The following is a 22,062-nucleotide window of genomic DNA, read 5'->3' on the forward strand; positions in this document are numbered from 1 at the left end:
TTATTGTACTATATAAATACATAAGTAGGCCCATCTTTTTTTTATTTGTCACTTGTCTTCTTCTCATTTTCAAGTGGTGTGGAGGAGAGCTTTAAGTGGTGAAGAGCTAAAAGGTCTCTCTTGTTGGTAAGTGTTTATAATCTTTCATCCACCATTGTGTTCTTGGTGTTCTTGATATTTTTGGTATTCATAGAACCAAGGTCTGCGCCCAAGCTATGGGCAAGATGGGCAACTGCCCAAGGCCTTTTTTTTTTTACTTATATGCTCATATTATATAAATATATATTTACTTTGCTCTTTCAAACTAAAAAGAAAAATCAAATCATAATAATGAGATAGTACACACGCGCTGAGCCACTACTACAAGTAACCTCCAATTATAATTTTTTTTATTTTTTTATTATCTTTTATTACTTAAATAGTACCTATTTTGTGGGAAAATGAAATTTGATTAGACTACACAAATAATATTAAAAATTTATTTATTTTTTATTAATTAGCCGTTGGATATATTGTTTAGATAAATGTATATATATATCCTTCTCTTTTATTTTTCACTAACTTCATTTATTCTTCTTCCATTTTCTTACTCATTTTCATTCTCCTTTAGCAATTACTATTATTTAAGAGCTCTCATTCAATTCCATCATTATTACAAACTTATAGACTATATTGATATTTGATTTTGCATTGAAAGAGACAAAAGAAACACAAAGGTATATATTCTAACTTTTGTTTTTATATGTATTATTAACATTATTACATATTTTTCATCTTACTTTAATTTATAATAATTATTCTTTTTGGATAGGATCTCTTCCAAGAAAAGAAAATTTCAAAGAAAATATTCATATTGAAGTACCTGTTTTGGCTTGCAATTTTTTAGGTTATATCTTTCTTTCATTCTTTTTTTCTTTATTATTATTATTATTATTATTAGTATTATTATTATTATTATTATTATTATTATTATTATTATTATTATTATTTTGTTTAGTGTTCCTAAATTAAAAAGGAAGCATGTCTAGTAAGAAATATCTATCAGGTTATGAAAAACTTAAGAAAAAAAGAAAAATAGAAAATTTGATAAAAACTCAACAAGGAGCTTTAGATAAATTTGTTACCACTAGCAAAAGAGATGAAAATAACACAAATAAAGAAATTAATGACCAATTAAATTTAAATAATTTAGGTGATTATGAAATTATGGTAGAAAAAGGTTTAGAAAATTGCCATCATAAAATATGTGATAATATGATAGTTGATGAAGAATGTCGAGAAAATAAGGAGGATGATATGGAAACTAGAAATTGTAACAATAATTTAGATTATCTTGATGATCCGGGAAGATGGAAAAATCTTGATAATAAACTAATAGACTTATTAGTAGAAAAAGGTCCAATTAGATTGAGTGATATAGAGTTTCCAAAAGATGATGGTAGACGTTTTTCTACTTATCACTATACTAGAAATTTATCAAATGGAGAACAACATGATAGAAAGTGGTTAGTGTATTCAAAGTGTTTGAATAAAGTATATTGTTTTTGTTGTAAATTATTTAGTGTTAATTCTAGTACGATGAACCAATTGAGCAACGAAGGAACTAAAGATTGGAAACATCTTGGTGATAGGTTAAAAAGTCATGAAACAAGTAACGAACATATAATCAACATGAGTACTTGGTTTGATTTAGAATCGAGATTATTAATGAATAAAACAATTGATAAACATGCTCAAGAAAGAATTAATAAAGAGAAAGAACATTGGAGAAATATTTTAAAAAGGATAATTTCTCTTATAAAATGTTTAGCTAAAAATAATTTGGCATTTCGTGGGAGTCATGAAAAGATCTATCAAGAAAATAATGGAAACTTTTTAAGTTTTATTGAGATGATCACTGAATTTGATCCAATAATGAAAGAGCATATTCGTCGTATTCAAAATGGTAAAATTCATAAACATTATTTAGGACATAATATTCAAAATGAGTTAATACAAGTGTTGGTTCACAAGATAAAAAGTTTAATTTTAACAAATATTAAAGAAGCAAAATACTATGTAATTATATTAGATTGTACTCCAGATTTAAGCCACCAAGAGCAAATGTCCATGATCTTAAGGTGTGTAAATATTTCTTCTTGTCCTATTGAAATTGAAGAATACTTTTTAGGATTTTTAAATGTGGTAGATACTTCAGGAAAAGGTCTCTTTGATGAACTCATAAGAGAAATTAAGAAGTTAGAACTTGATATAAATGATGTAAGAGGACAAAGTTATGATAATGGATCTAACATGAAAGGGAAACACCAAGGTGTGCAAAAAAGGTTATTAGATATAAATCCTAGGGCACTTTTTACACCATGTGCATGTCATAGTCTTAATTTAGTAATTTGTGATGCTGCCACTTCTTGTGTTAGAGCCATATCATTTTTTTGGGTTCTACAACAAATATATTCATTATTTTCTTCATCACCAAAGCGATGGATAATTTTAAAAAATAATATATCTAACTTAACAGTGAAATCATTATCACAAACTCATTGGGAAAGTCATATTGAAAGTGTAAAAGCTATTATACATCAAAGTCCAAATATTAGAGATGCTTTGTTAGAACTAGCAGACACAAGTGAAGATCCTAAAATAAAGAGTGAAGCTAACAGTCTAGTAACTTATGAACTAGAAGATTTTGAATTTTTATTAGGTATGACTATTTGGTATGATATCTTGTTTGCAGTAAACTCTCTTAGTAAGAACTTTCAAAGTGAAGAATCAACAATTAATGTTGCCATAGATCTTCTTAAGGGTCTTATTTTTCTTTTTAAAAAATATAGGGAAAATGGATTTATATCTGCCATGGCTTCAGCTAAAAAACTTGCAAATGAATTGAAAATAGAACCAACATTTCGTGAAAAACGTGTGATTCGTAGAAAGAAACAATTTGATGAAGATGTTAGTGATGATAAAATAAAATCTCTTGAAGAATTATTTAAGATTGAGTATTTTATTTATTTGGTTGATCAAATAATTTCTTCACTTAAAATAAGATTTGAGCAATTTGAAGTTTTAGAAAACATTTTTGGATTCTTATTTGATTTTATTAGATTAAAGTCAATGGATGAAGATACTATTAAACAATGTTGTTTGAATCTTGAAAATTTTCTAAGTTATAATAGGAATTCTGATATAGATGGAATAGATTTATTTTCAGAATTAAAAGTTTTAAGAGAAATTTATCAAAAAGATCAATGTAGTCCATTAGAAGTACTTAATTATATATAAAAAAAATTGATTTATTTCCAAATGCTTATATTTCTTATAGAATATTGTTAATAATTCCAGTTTCAGTTGCATCTGCAGAAAGAAGTTTTTCAAAATTAAAATTAATAAAAACTTATTTAAGATCTTCGATGTCCCAAGAAAGATTAAATGGATTAGCAATGTTGTCTATTGAAAAAAAAAAAATTATTAGATAAACTTGACTATAACGATTTAATAAATAATTTCGCATCTCAAAAAGCTAGAAAAATAAATTTTTTATAAGTTTATTATTTTTTTGATTTGTAAAATTTGTTATTTTACTATTTAATTTGAGATTTTTTTTAGTAAATAATTATTGTAAAAAAAGGCCTTTATTTTGAAGCTCGCCCAAGGCCTCTAAACGGCTAGAGACGGCCCTGCATAGAACAATGTATTATTCATAATTTTAGATGTGTAGTGTTTGTATGCTTTAATTCGAATTTGTAACACAGTAGAATTTTTGTGTTTTGAACTTATCCATGACTTGTATAGTATGACCATAGAATCAGTATATCAATATAAAGGAAAGTACCAAATAGTTTAGGTGGCATCCTTTACATTTTTTATTCTATTTTTTCTATTTTTTATGAGCTTAACACATTTTTCCAATAAAAATCAAATAAAAGCATATCAATGCATTAAATATGTAATAGTAAAAAATTATTTATTTATATGCACATTAATTTATAGGATTTTAAAACTATTGGCATTCCTTATAAAAAAATAAATATATTTAATTTTTATTTATTAAACACAAAAAATATCATATATTCATAATAAAATAGTGATAATACCTTAAAAAAAAAAAGAAATCACCATATAGTTTTTGTGGCATCCTCAAAAAAATATTAATAATATTTCATAACAATTTTATAAATTTATAATTACTCTTAAGAGCAATGAAATTGTATATCTATTTTTTTCGTTCTTTAAAATAAATAAACAAAACCTCTTCAATCTATTTACATATATTATATATATAATCTATATAATTGTATTGTTGGGGTATGTGATATGGCATTCTATCATTTTTAGTATTGTCATTTTTTTATTTTATGGTTTTTCTAAGATTTATCTATTTTTATTTATGGGTATCTATTAAATCTTATAACTTCTATTCCATTATTATTATTATTATGTGCATATTCATTCTCATAACTTCTATTCTATCATTATTATTATTATTTTATAAATTATTATTGTTGTTATTTATCTATTTATATTTATGTTTTTCTCTTATTCCCTTATTTTTCTCCTTTAATAAATAATTACTAATAATTACTATATCATATAATTAATTAGTAGTATAATCATCCTAATTAAATTTTATTTCTCATTCTTTGATTTTTTTTAATTTTTTCACATTTTTGTTTATTTTTTTTATAATTTAATCATATTTTTATCATTATATATTTTTTTGCTATTCTTTGTTTTATTAATTTTTGTTATTTATTTAATTTGTTTAATTACTTTTCTATTTGATAATCTATGTACATACATTAATATTTTCAGTTTTAATCTAAGAGATTAATGTACATTTAATTATACTGTATAACTAAAGAAAAAGTCTAAACATGATAATGTGTCTTCATTCATTTTTCCAGTTTCAATTTTATTGTCTTTCAATACAAATTTGCCAATTATCTATTTTATTATTAAAGAGTAATTTATAAACACTATTATTCACAACCTTCCACCTCTCTAATTAATGTAATGAGACATAAAACTAAAAAATAATTTAAAAGAGATGAGGAAGAGGATATTAATGAGATGTATATCAAAGATCAAAAACATTGCTTATATAAGAAGATGCATGGACCTTTGATCCATAATTCAAATTACACATCCAATTTGAAAGCTTTAAGAGTCAAGAGCTAGCTAAGGTATATCCCATTTTTTTTAATTATTAATTATGTTTTTATTTTTTATGATTTTGTTGAACATAAACTGTTTTTTCATAATTTTGGTTTTTTTTTTTATTTTTTTTTCTTTCTCTAATTTTCTTGGTGTAACCATTTGAAAATTATTATGAGTGGAAGAACTTTAGTAACATGATGATTCTCTTCTTAACTGAGCCTTCTTGGTAAATTTAATAGTTTTTTTTATTTTTTTTTTCACTTAACGTGAGGTTAAATTCAGTCCTAAAACTTTATAGCTTAATATAGTTAATTCTGGTTTACATTTGACACAATATTTTTGTATTACATATAGGTCGAGGTGCATGAAAATATATATGTTTTATTTGTTTTTAAATATAATAAAGAGTTAAGTTTTTTGTATGTTTTTTTTTTAAAGAAAGAGAGTTAGTAATTATATTTGTATGGAGTAATAATTTAATTTTAGAATATAATATAGATAACGATAATATTGAATAAATAAATAAAAAATTTATTATCACTTTTATATACACATAAAAAATATATAAAAAGGCAATACAAAATGATATTTAAAAATTAACGTGATATTAATTTTGTATTATAATTAGAAACTATTTATATATGTCTAAAAAGAATATAAGTAGGATTTATATATATATAAAACAGTTGTAGCACTCAATAAAATTAGAAATTTTTACATGAAAAATTCTTTTTACACACTTTATTACATAATTACCCTCACACGCCTATTACTACATTTATACTTACAAACTTATTTTTATTACACATTTACCACTTACTCATCATACCATGCATACACGTGTTCTCTCCCCATGCATCATCAATCAAATCATTCTCTCTTCCCTCTCTTTTTTCATTTTGTTTTCATTTCATTTTCTATTCTTCATTTCTGTTCTCTAAGTTCATTTTGAATTCAAGTAACCTCCATTAACCACCCATAATTTATCACGTTTTTCCCTCTTATTTTTGGTTCATCCACGAATTTTCAACTTCCTGTTAGCCCACGATTTAGCAACTGTTTTTCCCTCTCTGTTTCATTTTTTTTCAATCTTATTTATACCATGGCAATCACTCGGTCATCTTCATCCCCTTCTCCAGTTCTCAAAAAGAAATCAAAAATGGGCAAGAAATCTTTGGCCAACAAATCCAAGGGTAAACGCCCAATCAATGATGATTTTGATTCTGATTTTGAAGCTCCCATGCCGAAGCGTGTGAAACCCACTTCTTCGAAGAAATCGAAGCTGAACTTGGAGGAGCCCTCGCTTCCAGAAATTTCTGGGAAAAAATTTCAAAAATCTATTACACATACTGAAGATCGGACTGAGGTTGGTTTTTAGTTTTATTTTCGTTTCCCCCTTTCTTCCATTTCTGCTTTACCCAGATTTTTGGCGTTTTCATGTTCATTTTGCTTTGTGTGATTTTAGGGTTTCATTTGCGCATTTTGTTTCATGTTTTTAAATTTTTTAGTTATTTATTGTTGCGTTTGATCTTTCCATTTGATTCTGGTCTGGGTGTTGTTCTTTAATTTTGTTTTGTTTTATTTATTTTCAGTGTTTTTTTGTGCTTACAGGTTATGTGTTTTGTTTTCGTTTTTGGTGTTTTCAATCATTCTTCGTTAGTTTCTTTTCAGTTTTTTAATAGTTTGTTACTGGTATGTTTTGATGTGTTTTCGATTTTCATTAGGTTTAGTTGTTTGCTGTTATATTTTAGATTTCAAAACGATTTTCAAATCTTTGCTCTATATTTTTCTATAGTTGTATATGTTTTTTAGTTTGTTTGTTGTTTTAATATAGTTTTGTTGTTCTTTTTATACTGCATTTTTCGATTTCTTTTAGGGTTAGTTGTTTACTGTTTTTTTTATGTTTCCAAACGATTTAAGGTCTTTGCTGTTATTTTCTGTGTAGTTGTTTGTCATTGATAGTTTGTTTTTAGTTTGTTTGTAGTTGTTTTTCAGTTTTCATACTGTTTAACTCAGGATTTATAATTTATATTGGCCCTTTTTTTGTTATGTTGCAGGTTTGGGACTGTAAATTTAGTCCTTCTGATTTTTACAGATCTAAGTGTGTGTGCACCAGTGTGTATTCTGTGATAAATAATATTAAAAACACTTTATCTGTTAATTTGCTTTCTTTGTTTCGTCAAACTCAATTTGGGCATTTTCTGGATATGCCTGAGTTTGTTTTTCACCCACAAGTCGTTCATAGTTTATTACTAAGGGAAGTTTTACAGCCTAATCCTAAGGAGTTTTGGGCTAAGGTTGCTGGCCGTTGCATACGGTTTAGTGCCGAAGAATTTTACCTTATTTCTGGTTTAGATTGTTTCGGTGATTGCAACAAGTTGTTGTTTTCACAGGAAACAAATCAATTGGTAGAAACATGTTTCCGTGGTGTAAAAACTATTGACAACAAAGCCATCGAGGATGCTTTTTTGGGTAGTCGGTGGGGTTTGGATGAGTCTATTGGTTTGAAAATGGCTGTTTTGTATTTCATTCAGTGTTTTCTTCTTAGCAATACTCCTGACAAAGAAGTGTCTAGGTTTGTTCTAGATGTAGTTGATAGCGGTCGGTGGGATGAGTATTGTTGGGGTAGGGAATCATTTGAATTGACAATTGACTCATTCAAAGGTAGGATTGAGCATGGGATCATTATGAAAAATAGAAAGGCAGAGAAGGGAGGCCAATATGATGGCTGGTATAGGGCATTGGGATGTCCTTGGGTTTTTACTGTTTGGTTTTATGAATGCTGTCCTGCAATGGTGAACTCTTTCTGTAAGAGAGTTTCATCTTCTATTCCCAGGATTCTGAACTGGAGCAACACCATCGTCACCAAAAATCCAACCCTTCGAGACTTGAAGGGCAAGATTTTTGATTTACCTTTGGAGAAGGTACTTTACGCTTTCTTTCTTGTTTTTTTCCCTGTTTCTTTTCAGTTTTATATATGTTGTTGTTTTTTGGTTTTTCCAATTGTTTTAATTTTTTTTCATATTATGTTTGATTATGCTGTTCAGTTGAAGATAAAAAACATGCGTCCTACTGATGAAGAGAGGCAGCAGCTTCAACTTGACGGTCTATTTCTCGATGAATCTATTGATGAACGTGGTGTAGCGAAGCAACCCTTCGAGGGTGGCTCATCTTCAAAGAAGTCTGATTCAGCAGATATTGATTGGATGAAATCTAAGCTGGAGATGCTCAGTTCGAATCAATCATCATTGGCAGAGGACTTCATTTCGTTGAGGTGTTTTGTTGATTTAAATTTCAAATCCGTAATGACTGTAATTAAGGATATCCAAGAGAAGGTTAATGCCATTCATCGTCGTCCTTCTGACGAGGTATTTATTCTTATTTTATTGTTTAGGTTTTTTTATATTTTTTTTTGTATAGTTTCTTTACTGTTTTATTTAAGTTTCATTTATGTTGGTTGATACAGGGAAAGTCATCGGATGAATTAGTAACTCAAGATTCTGATGATGATCCTGATGATGATGATGATGATGATGATGATGCCGAGGATGATGAGAAGCAATTGCCTGATCCAGAGAATATTGATTCCGACTCCGACGATGGTGGTGAGTTGGTTAAAGTTGGTGGGGATGCTGATGATGCTGACAAGGTACATTCTTCTTGTCCCTTCTGCTGATGTGAATCCTTCTGAGGATGTTGGAGGGAGTGATAAAAATGTTAAGGATGTTGAGAAGCCGAAGGGCGATGAGTCTCGATTGAAGGGGGACGATTTCTTTGATGGGTTGAGCCAGCTTGTAATAGATGATGATCAAGTTGTGTTGGCTGGCTTGGAGGCTGTTGCTAAAATCAATGTAAGTTTACTTTTAATTGTTTTCAAAAACACTAGGTTTCTTTTTGGTTGCTCATTAGTTTCTAGTATGTTTTGCAACTGTTTTAATGCATTCTTTATTTTTTAGGTCCCCGCACCCAATCCAGATGTTGTTGGTGAAAAGTCAGATGCCCTTCATACTGATGAAGAAACTGAGGATACTGTCTCTGATACACCTCTGTTGGATAAGAGGAAGCGTGCTCCGGCCTTGAAATCTCCATTTGTTGATTTCGGGTCTGCTGATGTCGGGAGCACTCCAATGGAGCTTATGTCCTCAGGTTCTCAGTCTGCTGGGGATGATAGGGATTTCAAAATGGTGACTTATGTGAAGGGCCTTTATGCTCTTAATGATGCTTTTGCTGATCCCGTATCTACCGAGATTGAGGCAAAATTTGACTCTTGGATTGGTGAAGGATTGCTTAAACATCCCAGGTGACTGTTTTTTATTAAATCTGTTTTTGTATTATTTTTTTTTCCAGTTTTATTCCTGTTTTAATGCTGTTTTTTTGCTGTTGTAGGCATTATAATTGTTATGAAGACGGCGCAAAGAAATTTACCCCGGGTTTTAGGCTAGGTGTTGATTATGTTGAGGATAAAACTTGGTTTTACCATTTGGCCACATGCGACATGTTTATGAACGACTCGGTAAAGTTTCCAATTTATATTGTACTTATGGTAGTTTGTTTTTAGTTTCTTTATAAATGTTTTTTAGTTTTGATACTACATTTCAGTTTTTTTACAGTTGTTAAACCTTTTCATTTGTGTTTCTGTGTTGTTTTTTTTCTCAGCATATGAACACCATATTCTATTACCTTCGGAAAAAAGGTAAGTATTCTTCCGCTGTGACGTTGAATTTCGCAACCACTGATTGTCTTTTTGATGATTCCATCCAAGCATTGTACCACAAATTTAACAAGGCCAAGTCAATGAAGACTAAGATGTCACACATTCACGCTGCCCACCCAATTGCGCATTACATCCGAGGTATGCGCATTCCCTGTTCCAAGCCTTGGTATGAAGCCGATCACGTGCTTTTCATCATCAATTTAAGAAGGGAAAGTCATTGGGTTTTTGGGCGTCTTGACGTGCACGAAAGGACGTTATTTCTGTACAATTCTTTGAGAACCGCGAAGATGAATGCCGCAGCTAGGAATGCGATGAAGGCTTATTCCGTGTTGCTGCCTTTGTTTTTCGATTTACTTGGGTTCTGGAAGAATAGAGCACAAGTTCCTGCCTCAGTTTCTGACCCTACAGCTCCATTCAGAATCGTGGAGCTTAGTGGTCTTGCGTCTCAGCAGAAGAAGTGAGTGTTTCTTTTAAGTTTCTTTTATGTTGTTTTTTAGTTTCTAATCTGTTTATTTTTTCTCTATGTTTTTTAACAGTGATTGTGGAGCATATGTTGCTGCCTTTGCTGAATTCTTTATACACGGAAAGGATGTCCCTGCAGACTTTGACATCGAAGTTTATCGAACCCGACTTGCTTCACTTTTCTACTCGTACGGACAAAGGAAAATTGACGAAAGTATTGACAGCGAGGATGAGAAGCAATCCAAGTCTTCTAAGGCATCTAAATTGAAGAAATAGGAACTTTTAATTTGGTGGCTCTATTATGTTATTTGTTGAATCTATTTACTTGACAAGTTTTAGTGTTGTTGTGTGTTTAAAACTATGTAGCTGGTTTAAAACTTTTAGGATATTTGACATTCACTCCTTATAATATCTTTATTGTATAGGTTTGTATTTCCCAAAGTTGTGTGTTTTTTTAATTGTTCAAGTTCTTATATACGGTCGCACAACTATGGAGAAACTATTAACCAACTAAATACAAACTATGTTTTCATTTTTCCTAAATAGTGCTATGAATGTATATTTATTCTTCGTATTCCGTTAACTATTTTCCCTTGTTCAAGTTATGTTTTATCAATTATTGACTGACTGCCTTTAAAACTGTAAAGAATAAGTCATTCCGGTACTTAATATTTTACAAAGGGTCGCAACTGTAACAAAACGATTTTGAAACTATTAAAAACTCGTTTCAAATTTCATAAAAATGAAATCCCATGTATTTAGAGCATCACGAGATCAACTCGTTTGAATTTGCACACAAAATTAAACAATTCAAATATTTCATATGTATCTATTTTATTGCTTGATTGTTGCATGTCTTTCGATTGTGTCCGTGTTGTCCACATTTGCCGCACTCCGTTATGTTTTTTTGTATCCCATTCAGATAAAAACCTTCGTTTCCTTGGTCTTCCAGATCTTATTTTTTGGTTTGGTGGCAGAACAATGATATCTTTTATGTTTTGTGGCACATCCCAAGTTGTGTGATTGTGTACCGGATATGTTGAGCCGCTGTATGTTTCAAGCCATGTTCGCGTGGTGTAATAACCCGAACAGTAGTTGTAAACATTCAAGTTCATCTCTTTTATAACAGCAAGCGCATGAGCACACGGTAACTCATCAAGTTGGAATCTGTTGCAACTGCATGTTTTCTCCTTGAGGTTGATGACCCATGATCTGGTTAGTTCAATGACTTCGAACATGGTCTCGTTTATTGGTTTTACCTGCGGATTAAGTGTAAAACTGTTAATATGTATGACAACGAAAAACAAACTATAAAGAAACTAAAATGCAACTAAAATATTTAACATGTCATTACATTTTCTGTCAATGATTCCACAAAGTTGTCGACTAATTTCTTTTCTCGCCGTAGGTGTTAAAAATGTTGTTGTTTTCTCGTGCTTTTTCTGTTTGTGTATGTCCATTGTTGAATCAATGCTCTCAATGACTCCATCGGTGTTGTGATTGGTAGCTCTCTAGCGCCAAGTTTGCCGCATTTAGAGATTCGGCAATGTTTGAAGTCATAGTTGAATACCTGTTGTTTTTGCAGTGGTATCTTGACCATTTGTGGTATCCAACTTGTTGTAAATATGGTCTTACACGGATGTCCAAGCTGTCCAACTCGCTCATATGGTATTCAAATTTCCTCTCTGTGTATGCTCTGGCTGCAGCGAAGAATGGTTTATCCAGCTTGCTTGCATTCTTCTTGAAGGTTGCTTTTAGGTTGCTTAACAGGTGGTATACACAATAGCAATGTGTGATTTCGGAAATACTTGACAAGCCGCCTTACTTATGCTCTCATGTCTATCCGAGATCAAGCAACGTTCCTCTCTAATCCCATATGTTTCTCTCACTTTTGTGAAAAACCATTGCCATGAGTTGTTGTTTTACGAGATCCACAACGAGAAAAAGCTAGTGGAAAAATGTGCCCATTTGCATCCCGTGTACAAGCAGAGAGCGAGTGTACCTCCATATGTTGATTTAAGGAAAGTTCCGTCAACAACTATTATAGGTTTGCATTTCTTCCATCCTTTTATTGATGCATCCAGTGCGACAAACAAGTACTTGAAGCTGTTGTCATCCTCTCGTTTCCATGTGCACTATTGTTCGGGATTAGTTTTTTGCAACATGTGCAAAAAACCGGCAGCAACTCCGTATGATTCGTTGGCTTTTCCTCGTAATTCTTCTTGCGCGTGCTCTTTGCTTCTCCATGCTTTCATGTAGTTCATTCTGACCCCATACTTGTGTTTCATTTCTCCTCTGATGTCTTGTGGCGTTTGAGTTGTTTTTATGTTGGTGAACCGTGGCTTGATGTAGTTTCCAATCAATTTCGTTGTAGCTTGTCTCTTGTCGGCGAATGCGATGTTTAGATCACAAGTGTGTATCACCTTTCTGTCGTACTTTCGAATGATGAATGACTTTGTTGGCCCGTTTCTGGATGCTGTTAGTGCCCACTTGCATTTTGGATCCAAACAACAAATCTTGTATGTTCTTGCACATGATTTTTTAACTCTGAATTGGAAGTTGTTCCTAATTGCATAGAAACCAAGCACGCTCTGCAGTGTTTCTTTGTCTTTGTATATTTGTGCTTCTTCTATTTCTGGATGATGCGGATCTGTGATTAGTAGTTCGTCATAATCTGTGATTTCTGGTTCCTTTTTTCTGTTGTTTTCCAGTTGCTCAACCATTTCCTCTGCCACAAGTTTTGCATAGTCCATGAAGTCAAAACTTTCTTCCCCAAATTCCGGTACTCTTGCTTCAATTATATGTTGTTGATTTGTTGAGTCTTCTGTTGTTGCTGCATTGTATTCGATTGGTTGGAAGGCGCTTCTATGTGTAATTAATGAATTGTCATTTCCAAAGAATGTTGCATCGATGGTTGTTGTTGGGTTGTTGATGACATTCACACACATTGGGTATGTTGTGAAGTCGGGGTCTTTCAGTTTGAGTTGTATGTAGAAATGCAGGCTTTGATCATCCTTTATCCTCAATGGTTGGTATCCTTCCTTCACTTGATATTTCAGTTGCAAAACAGTGTTTTCTTGGTTGCATTCCAGGGCATCTTTGAGTTTCTGTTGCAAATCTTCATAGTTACAATTGGCAGAAATGTAGTGTCCACTGGCTTCATAATTTTCATAATTCATTCGATCATCGAATTTTCCATTGTAGAAGACTAGGAATGGAATGTCTTTCCTTTCCTGTGTTTTTGCAATGGTTATTAGTCCGAGGCAACGAATTTTAAAACTGGTTTTATTATGTTATGAAATAGAGTACAAACTTACTACTATCTCTGTTCCTTTGTTCAAGCATTGTATTTCCTGTCCAGATTCCTGATTTTGCCATTTTTTTGGTAGTTAATAAACTACAAAGAAACGAGAATAAAACTATTAAGAAACTTCATTTAAATTTTGGGAAACTAACCATTTCTCAAACTGTTCTGTACTCTATCTTTTCCACAATAAATTCCTGCAAAAAACGTAATGAAACTATTATTAAATGATTATGCAACTGTAAACCAACTGAAAAACCACAATTATATCCCCAAAATTACATAGTTATTACGCATTGTCATTTTTCATCATGTTTATTCGAATCAGATCGATTTACAACTATTATAAAACTAATTTGCTACCATTAACATATATCTTACCTTGTATATATGCTAGCTCTTGGTACTTGTCATATAACACTTCTTCATGATTTCGAAACCATTTTCAAACGATAATGCAACTGTAAGCCAACGCAAAAAAAAAATAAAAAAAAAGTTATTAGTATCCCTTGTTTCCTTAATCATAATCAGTTCTTGTTTATTGGTTTTTACCATATGTATTGCCTGTTGCACACCATTGAATCAACCAGAATGCAACTAAAAATGCTGTGTATCATTGTTGAAAAAAAAATTCAGTTCATACCTTTTTTTTGGATTTGAGGGGGAGCTCCAGATCTGTTCAATACAGATTTACATTGCTTCAATCTGAATTTTCGACGATCGTTTGAGTGATATTGCACTATAAAAACCGAAATCAAATGTTGAAATTCAGTTTCTCCACGGTTGTCCTGCTCTTTTTTTTAAAAAAATTTCTATTTAGATCGTTGGATTTGTTCGTTTCCTATTGAAATTTTTGTAAATCTTACAGTTGTTTTACGTTCGATCTGGTTTCATTCTGGTTGCGTGGCCGACTGCATCGATGGAGCTTCATTCATCCTCTCCGTTTGTGACGTGCGGCTGAAGGTAAGGGCAAGTGGTATTTTTGTAATATTTTCATTTTGGGCTGTACAAATGTTCATTGGGCCGGCCCACAGTATTGTTGTAATATTTTTCCATTTTTAGAATATTCCTGTTTTTTTCCCATAAAATTACACGTGTATATTATTATATAAGTTATTCAATAAATATTTTATATTATAAATAATGAGCTTGATTTTGTAAGAAAGGTAATTTATATATGTATGCAAAGTCTAAATTTTGATAAAAATAAGCCTATAAATTTACGTTATATGTAATATAAATAATCTAATTAATTAATTAATAACTATATTTTAAGGAAAAATACAGCGAGAGGTATTTAAAAAATATATAATAATAATGAAAGGAACTAATAAAGCCATTTTTAAAATAGGGTAATTTTATTATTTTACTATCAATATTACATGATTAAAATAAGGGGATTAGTGTGCATATAATCTTGTAATTTTTTCTCTTTCTTTTTCTTTTTTTTTTTTAAAAAAAAGACATCATTTTATGATAGGATTGTCATGATTTGGAAGATTATCTACAACACTATCATGTCGTTGTGTCGGTTCAAAGTACGAAGACAAAAACAAATCCAATTGTTGATGATGAAGTTGGTGATGATGCTGTTAGGAATTATTTTACCAGGATCTTAGATCTACTCACAAGTATGTTTATTAACATCCTAAATATGAACATTCTAAAACGATAAAATAAACACATATAAAGTTAAGAAAACCTTACATTGATGCAGCGGAATTAATGTCTCCTTCCACTCAGATCTCTAACCCTTGATTCCTTTCTGTAGCAGAGTATAATCAAGATCTGAGCCCGAATCTCCTTCTTCTTCAAGCTTTGATCCTTCACAGTCTTCCAATCTATGATTGAGTTACTGCTTGCTGTGTGTGGGCACTTACTCTTTCACTAGGGTCACGAAAAAGATGAAGGGAAAAGAGAGAGAGGTATTTCGGCCAAGGTAGAGAGTGAGGAAGGCTCAGTTTTCTGAAGAGAGAAATTTCTGTCAGAAAGCTGATCTGAAAACTTGTGATTTGACTGAGCCATCACTTTCTATTTATAGGCAACTACTAGGTCTAGGTTTAGAATTATTTGGCATTAAAATAATGAAAATATTAATTTGAAAAAGCTAATTAAGTGGCCGGCCTAGGTGTTGTAATGGGCCTCACTTAATTTTGCAATTTTATCAAATTTTATCTCTATTTTCTCAAAAATGCCAATTTTCCAATTCTAACCTTTTAAATGCCAAAACTAATTATTTAATAACTAAAATACATTATTAAATAATATTGTCATTTAATTTAATTATTAATTAGACATATAAAGTCTATTAATAAATAAATAAACCTAGAAAACTCTTTTCCTTACAATTTCACCCCTGATTAGTGAAAATTCATAAAATTAGACATAGTCTAACTTTAGAATTATAATTGATCAATCACGAATCAATTAATGAGTCTTACAAGCAGAATGTTCTCAACTAGAATGGGGACCATGGATCTATATGCTGAGCTTCCAATAAGTGAACCAAATTTACTAAGTAAATTCCTACTTATTAATTCTTCGTTGAATCCACTCTTAGAACTTAGAATTGCACTCTCAGACTTATATAGAGCATATTGTATGTTTCACGATACCAATATACTATCTCATTTAACCATTGTTATAATCTTATTGTGATTTAAAGATCCTCTATATAGATGATTTACATCGAGATGGGATTTCTTTACCGTTCTCACCCCTCAATGTATTTTGCCCCTTATAACACTTAGCTACCTGTAAATGGTGTTTAATGATCTAATAATTAGTCGATTAAACAAGAGCTCATCCATTTACTTCTATTTGCTAAGCTCGAAGGGAATCATCACTTGACTTCTATACACCAGTAGAAGCTATAGATTCCATATTTATGTTCAGCACTCCCACTCAATCATACTATCATGTTCCCAAAATATACGTATCACCCTGACCCGAAAGTAGGCTTAACTAATAAATCTAAGAACATGAATAGCACTCCTGAGTTGAGCCTAAGCATATCAGGATTTAGATTCTTTTTAATCTTAAGATCAACTACGATATTGACTTGGAAAGATATGTATAACGGTAAGTTTGTAATATCTTAACTTAGTTGCAATATCGGTCCGATCCAATGTATACTCCATACATTCGAAACTAGTATACTTTACCGATGTCTGGAAAGAACATAACACTTACTCCAAGTGTAAGTACACATCATCGGCCGATTATCACATTAGTGTAAATCCAATAACACCGATGAAACAGGGACCAAAACTTTTGATTCATATGATCACAATCACATTCCACCGTGTTGACGATACCGTAATTGTGAATAAACATATGATGGATTTAACTGATTTTGTGTGTATGAATGTCATAAACATATTAAACATATTAAACCATTAGCATGTAAAATTCATGCAAACATCAATCACTTCTAATTTCTTTTATTGATAACTAATCAGATTGTAAAGAGTTTTATTTAGGGCATAAAACCCAACAGATGCAAGTAATTAGTTCGAACGTGTTTATCAAATTTTATTTGAATTTCCAATTATTAATTTGTTGTGTAATTTTATAAATAAATAAGTGTTGAAAATAAAAGGAGAAAAGAGTCAAAATTTAGATATGTTCCAATAATTGTAAATTATGTTTCAGACTATAATATGTTCACTTATTCAATAAATTTGAACTTTGCTATTGCAATACATCATTTAAAAAATTCATCTCTTATTAATCTTACAATGCAATACTATATTTTATATTACATCGCTCATTCAGTACAAAGATTATAATTATTGTGAAAAAACCGCCCGAAGCGCGGATTAGTGACTCTCACAATCCGCACAATCTAATACAATATATATGTATAAAAATACGGATCAAAAATTAATATATAAATAAAATAAAATAAAATATATAAATAAAATAAAATAATAAAAGTGCTATTCATGGTCATGTTTTTAATTTTAATATTATTACTTTGTTTATAATACACACATCTAAATGTTATATGTTAGATTATATAACTCAATAAGTATAATATATATTTATATAATTTATAAAAGTTGGGTAACACCGCGCGAAGCGCGACTTAGTTCCCTAGTTTTTGTGTAAAAGTAACAAGAATATTTTGATAAGCATAGTGGGTGTGGTATGACCGTAGGATTTCGTATGAGCTTGATGCATAGTACGTCCATTAGAATTTTAATACAAGCATGATGTGTCGCATGGATGTAATATTTTTGTATGTTGCATAGTATGATCGTTGGATATCATAGCATATATATTTTGAGTTTTCATAGTGTTACGAAAAATATAAACAATACGCAAGTGCACGTAATCAAGTAGTAAACTCACACAGGTGAGGTCGAACCACAGGGAATTGGACTGAATACCACTAGATTAAATTTATGATTCTATTTGGCAAACCAATAATTTTTATGATTAAAACACAAAACAAGAGTATCAAGAATCTAAAAGTAATAGCGAAAGAATTAATCAAGATGATAAAAATAGGGAAGAGAATTCTCTTGATTTATTTACTCAATTGTTAATGCTTAATTGCTATCTTTTTTCTTGATGTGAATGACAGATTACACAATTTAACCTAATTCTTTTAAGATCTTTTAGGTCCTAAATCACATGTTCTCTAATTAATCTCTAAATTAGAAAAACAAGTAATGAGCTTTATGTTGGGTTTTATGCGCTAAATAAAACTCTTTACAATCTGATTAGTTATCAACATAAAAAATTTGAAGTGATTGATGTTTGCATGAATTCTACATGCTAATGGTTTAATATGTTTAATATGTTTATTACATTCATACACACAAAATCAGTTAAATCCAGATCATATGTTTATTCACAATTACAGTATCGTCAACACAGTGGAATGTGATTGTGATCATATGAATCAAAAGACTTGGTCCCTGTTTCATCAGTGTTATTGGGTTTACACTAATGTGATAATCAGCGATGATGTATACTTACACTTGGAGTAAGTGTTATGTTCTTTCCAGGACATTAGTAAAGTATACTAGTTTCGAATGTATGGAGTATCCATTGGACTGGACCGATATTGCAACTAAGTTAAGATATTACAAACTTACCGTTATACATATCTTTCCAAGTCAATATCAGTAGTTGATCTTAAGATTAAAAGAATCTAAATCCTGATATGCTTAGGCTCAACTCAGGAGTGCTATTCATGTTCTTTGATTTATTACTTAAGCCTACTTTTGGGTCAGGGTGATACGTATATTTTGGGAACATGATAGTATGATTGAGTGGGAGTGCTGAACATAAATATGAAATCTATAGCTTCTACTGGTGTATAGAAGTCAAGTGATGATTCCCTTCGAGCTTAGCAAATAGAAGTAAATGGATGAGCTCTTGTTTAACTGACTAATTATTAGATCACTAAACACCATTTACAGGTAGCTAAGTGTTTTAAGGGGCAAAATACATTGAGGGGTGAGAACGGTAAAGAAATCCCATCTCGATGTAGATCATCTATATAGAGGATCTTTAAATCACAATAATATTATAACAATGGTTAAATGAGATAGTATATTGATATCGTGGAACATACAATATGCTCTATATAAGTCTGAGAGTGCAATTCTAAGTTCTAAGAGTGGATTCAACGAAGAATTAATAAGTAAGAATTTACTTGGTAAATTTGGTTCACTTATTGGAAGCTCAGCATATAGATCCATGGTCCCCATTCTAGTTGAGAACATTCTGCTTGTAAGACTCATTAATTAATTCGTGATTGATCAATTATAATTCTAAAGTTAGACTATGTCTAATTTTATGAATTTTCACTTAGCAGGGGTGAAATTGTAAAGAAAAGAGTTTCTAGGTTTATTTATTTATTAATGGACTTTATATGTCTAATTAGTAATTAAATTAAATGACAATATTATTTAATAATCTATTTTAGTTATTAAATAATTAGTTTTGGCATTTAAAAGGTTAGAATTGGAAAATTGGCGTTTTTGAGAAAATAGAGATAAAATTTTGTAAAACTGCAAAATCAAGTGAGGCCCAATACTACACCATGGCCGGCCACTTATTGTGGGTTTTCAAATTAATATTTTCATTATTTTAATGCGAAATAATTCCTAACCTAAACCTAGTAGTTGCCTATAAATAGAAAGTGATGGCTCAGTCAAATCAACAAGTTTTCAGATCAACTTTCTGACAGAAATTTCTCTCTTTAGAAAAACTGAGCCTTCCCCACTTTCTATACCTGGCCGAAATCATCCCTCTCTTTTCCCTTCATCAATTTCGTGACCCTAGTGAAAGAGTGAGTGCCCACACACAACAAGCAGTAACTCAATCATAAATTGGAAGACTGTGAAGGATCAAACTTGAAGTAGAAGGACATTCGGGCTCAGATCTTGATTATACTCTGCTACAGAAAGGATACAAGGGTTAGAGATCTGAGTGGAAGGAGACATTAATTCCGCTCCATCAATGTAAGGTTTTCTTAACTTTATATGTGTTTAATTTATCGTTTTAGAAAGTTCATATTTAGGGTGTTTAAACAACATACTTGTGAGTAGATCTAAGATCCTGGTAAAATATAATCAAACAACTGGCCTCAGAGCCATGGTAATTGATTTACTTACAAGAAATTTGGACTTTAAAACGATTGTTTGTTTGTTTTTGGATGGTATCATGTTGTATTGAGTTTTATTTGATGATTGATTGATGTTTGTAAATTTTCGTGAAAAATAATTGCGATTCTGTTTCTGGAATTATTTTTATTGGATAGTATGGAAAAAATTAAGCAAGTTAGCCTTTTACAGAACCCAATTTCGATTTTATTTGAATTAGTTATGATTTTTTGAAGATTCGAAAAAAACGGAGCTGTGCTGAAATTTTCCTGCGATAGCGAAAACTGTCCGTACAGCTCACAATTTTTTCGTTTTTCTTCGATTTTTCATGCTTTTTCAGGGAATTAATTTTCGATTTTTTGTATAATTTTGTATATATACTATTACTATTCCTAATTCAATTCTAATTATCATTTTGAATTAATTTAATATTTTTTAAATTTAATTCAAGATATTAGTGTAATTTGAATTTGAATAGAATTAGTATCTATCTTCTTGCTTAAAATCTATCTTATTTTTAAATTTGATTATATCTTATCTTATTTTTAAATTTAAGGTCAGATTTTATATATATTTTTTAAATTAAATCTTTTTTAGATATTTTGACCTTATTTAAATTTAAAATAAGATAATTATAATCATGTAATTTTAAATAGATGTAAGATATTTTGCTAACTTTTAAATTTTGTTATTTTATTTATTTAAATTAAATTTAAAATCTGAAAAAGATATTTATCTTATCTTTTCTAATTTTTATTTAATTTTTATTTATAAAATAACATTTAAATTTTAAAAGTAGTTAGCAAATTTTGAAATGATATTTAGGTTGGTTGAAACCTAATTTTTCAAAATTGTAGGTTTAATTTTAAATTTTTTTAATAATTTCGAAATTTAAATTAATAATTTTTTTTTTCAAAATTTCGAACATAAATATTATTTTATTTTATTTTTTATTTTCGAAAATTTAATTATTTTTAAATTAATTTTTTTTTTAATTATTTATTTTTTCGAAATTATTTATTTAAAATTAAATTAATCCTACTTCCAACTATCCAGCTAACCTTGTTGCAGGAGTATGTGGTTTTAACTTGTGTGTAAGTTTTTTAAAACCTATTATTACTTGATTGCAAATAGCCACGGTTACTTTTTGCCAGATCTAATGGTCTGATGGCTCCCTTGGTCAAGTTAATAATTTGTAACAGGTAAATTTTACAATCTTCTTTCATCTGTGTATGACCTAGCAACATGATAGGATCCATCCAAAGTGTGCCTGTGTGAGCCTATATGTTTATTTTGTTTTAATATATATACATATAGGTTGTTGCTAAATAAAATGTCACACCATGATAGATTTTATTTAGGTCCATTTAGTTATTGGACCTATTCAATTAATAACAGTTATTTATTTTAAGGTTAAATTCCTCTCTTTTGGGCCTTGTGTGAGAGTTGGGAGCCATAGAAGTGGGTACGACATACTGAACCCAGTACCCCCTCACATGAACTACCCCAATCGTGAAGGCCCATTTGCCTGATTTAAATAACTGTACTAGGTTAATTATATTAGTTTGACCTAATAAAATTGAATTAGCAACATAATTAACTTTTAAAATATATGAAAATTTATTTTTCATTTTAATATTTTAAAGTTAATTTTAAGAAAAACACTTTTAGTTTTAGATATTATTTCTAGACAAACTATTTGTATGTTTCTTGTATTTAATTAAATATAGAATTTTAACTAACTAGATTCTTTCTGGAGCTTGTTTAATTAAATATTCATATTTAAGTTATAAATTAGTTGTATC

The 22,062-nt window shown here is 30.2% G+C and overlaps 4 protein-coding genes and 1 long non-coding RNA gene across 5 annotated transcripts; 3 read left to right on the top strand and 2 right to left on the bottom strand.

Annotated features, from left to right (window-relative positions):
- Positions 1-248: 248 nt before the first annotated feature.
- LOC133033717 (uncharacterized) lies at positions 249-4,232 on the top strand. Its single transcript, XM_061108773.1, has one exon. It carries the CDS (start codon positions 1,021-1,023, stop codon positions 3,277-3,279), a length of 2,259 nt encoding a protein of 752 aa, XP_060964756.1. The 5' UTR covers positions 249-1,020; the 3' UTR covers positions 3,280-4,232.
- A 1,659-nt stretch (positions 4,233-5,891) lies between these two features.
- On the top strand, positions 5,892-8,789 carry LOC115713456 (uncharacterized). Its single transcript, XM_061108774.1, has 2 exons — positions 5,892-8,078; positions 8,202-8,789. Exons 1-2 carry the CDS (start codon positions 7,203-7,205, stop codon positions 8,613-8,615), a joined length of 1,290 nt encoding a protein of 429 aa, XP_060964757.1. The 5' UTR covers positions 5,892-7,202; the 3' UTR covers positions 8,616-8,789.
- LOC133035797 (uncharacterized) lies at positions 8,673-10,904 on the top strand. The gene is made up of 5 exons (XM_061112085.1): positions 8,673-9,005; positions 9,111-9,454; positions 9,541-9,667; positions 9,811-10,325; positions 10,405-10,904. Exons 1-5 carry the CDS (start codon positions 8,673-8,675, stop codon positions 10,604-10,606), a joined length of 1,521 nt encoding a protein of 506 aa, XP_060968068.1. The 3' UTR covers positions 10,607-10,904.
- Positions 10,905-11,342: 438 nt separating this feature from the next.
- LOC133029835 (uncharacterized) lies at positions 11,343-11,730 on the bottom strand. The gene is made up of 2 exons (XR_009683850.1): positions 11,685-11,730; positions 11,343-11,589 (listed from the first exon to the last, which is right to left on the bottom strand). It is a non-coding gene; the product is annotated as an uncharacterized LOC133029835 (long non-coding RNA).
- Positions 11,731-12,196: 466 nt separating this feature from the next.
- Positions 12,197-14,441, bottom strand: LOC133035798 (uncharacterized). The gene is made up of 4 exons (XM_061112090.1): positions 13,787-14,441; positions 13,648-13,695; positions 12,727-13,563; positions 12,197-12,277 (listed from the first exon to the last, which is right to left on the bottom strand). The coding sequence occupies exons 1-4, from the start codon at positions 13,787-13,789 to the stop codon at positions 12,197-12,199; spliced, it is 969 nt and encodes a 322-aa protein (XP_060968073.1). The 5' UTR covers positions 13,790-14,441.
- Positions 14,442-22,062: the final 7,621 nt, after the last annotated feature.

The sequence above is a fragment of the Cannabis sativa genome, chromosome 1 (assembly GCF_029168945.1).
Source record: "Cannabis sativa cultivar Pink pepper isolate KNU-18-1 chromosome 1, ASM2916894v1, whole genome shotgun sequence".
Classification (NCBI taxonomy): domain Eukaryota; kingdom Viridiplantae; phylum Streptophyta; class Magnoliopsida; order Rosales; family Cannabaceae; genus Cannabis; species Cannabis sativa.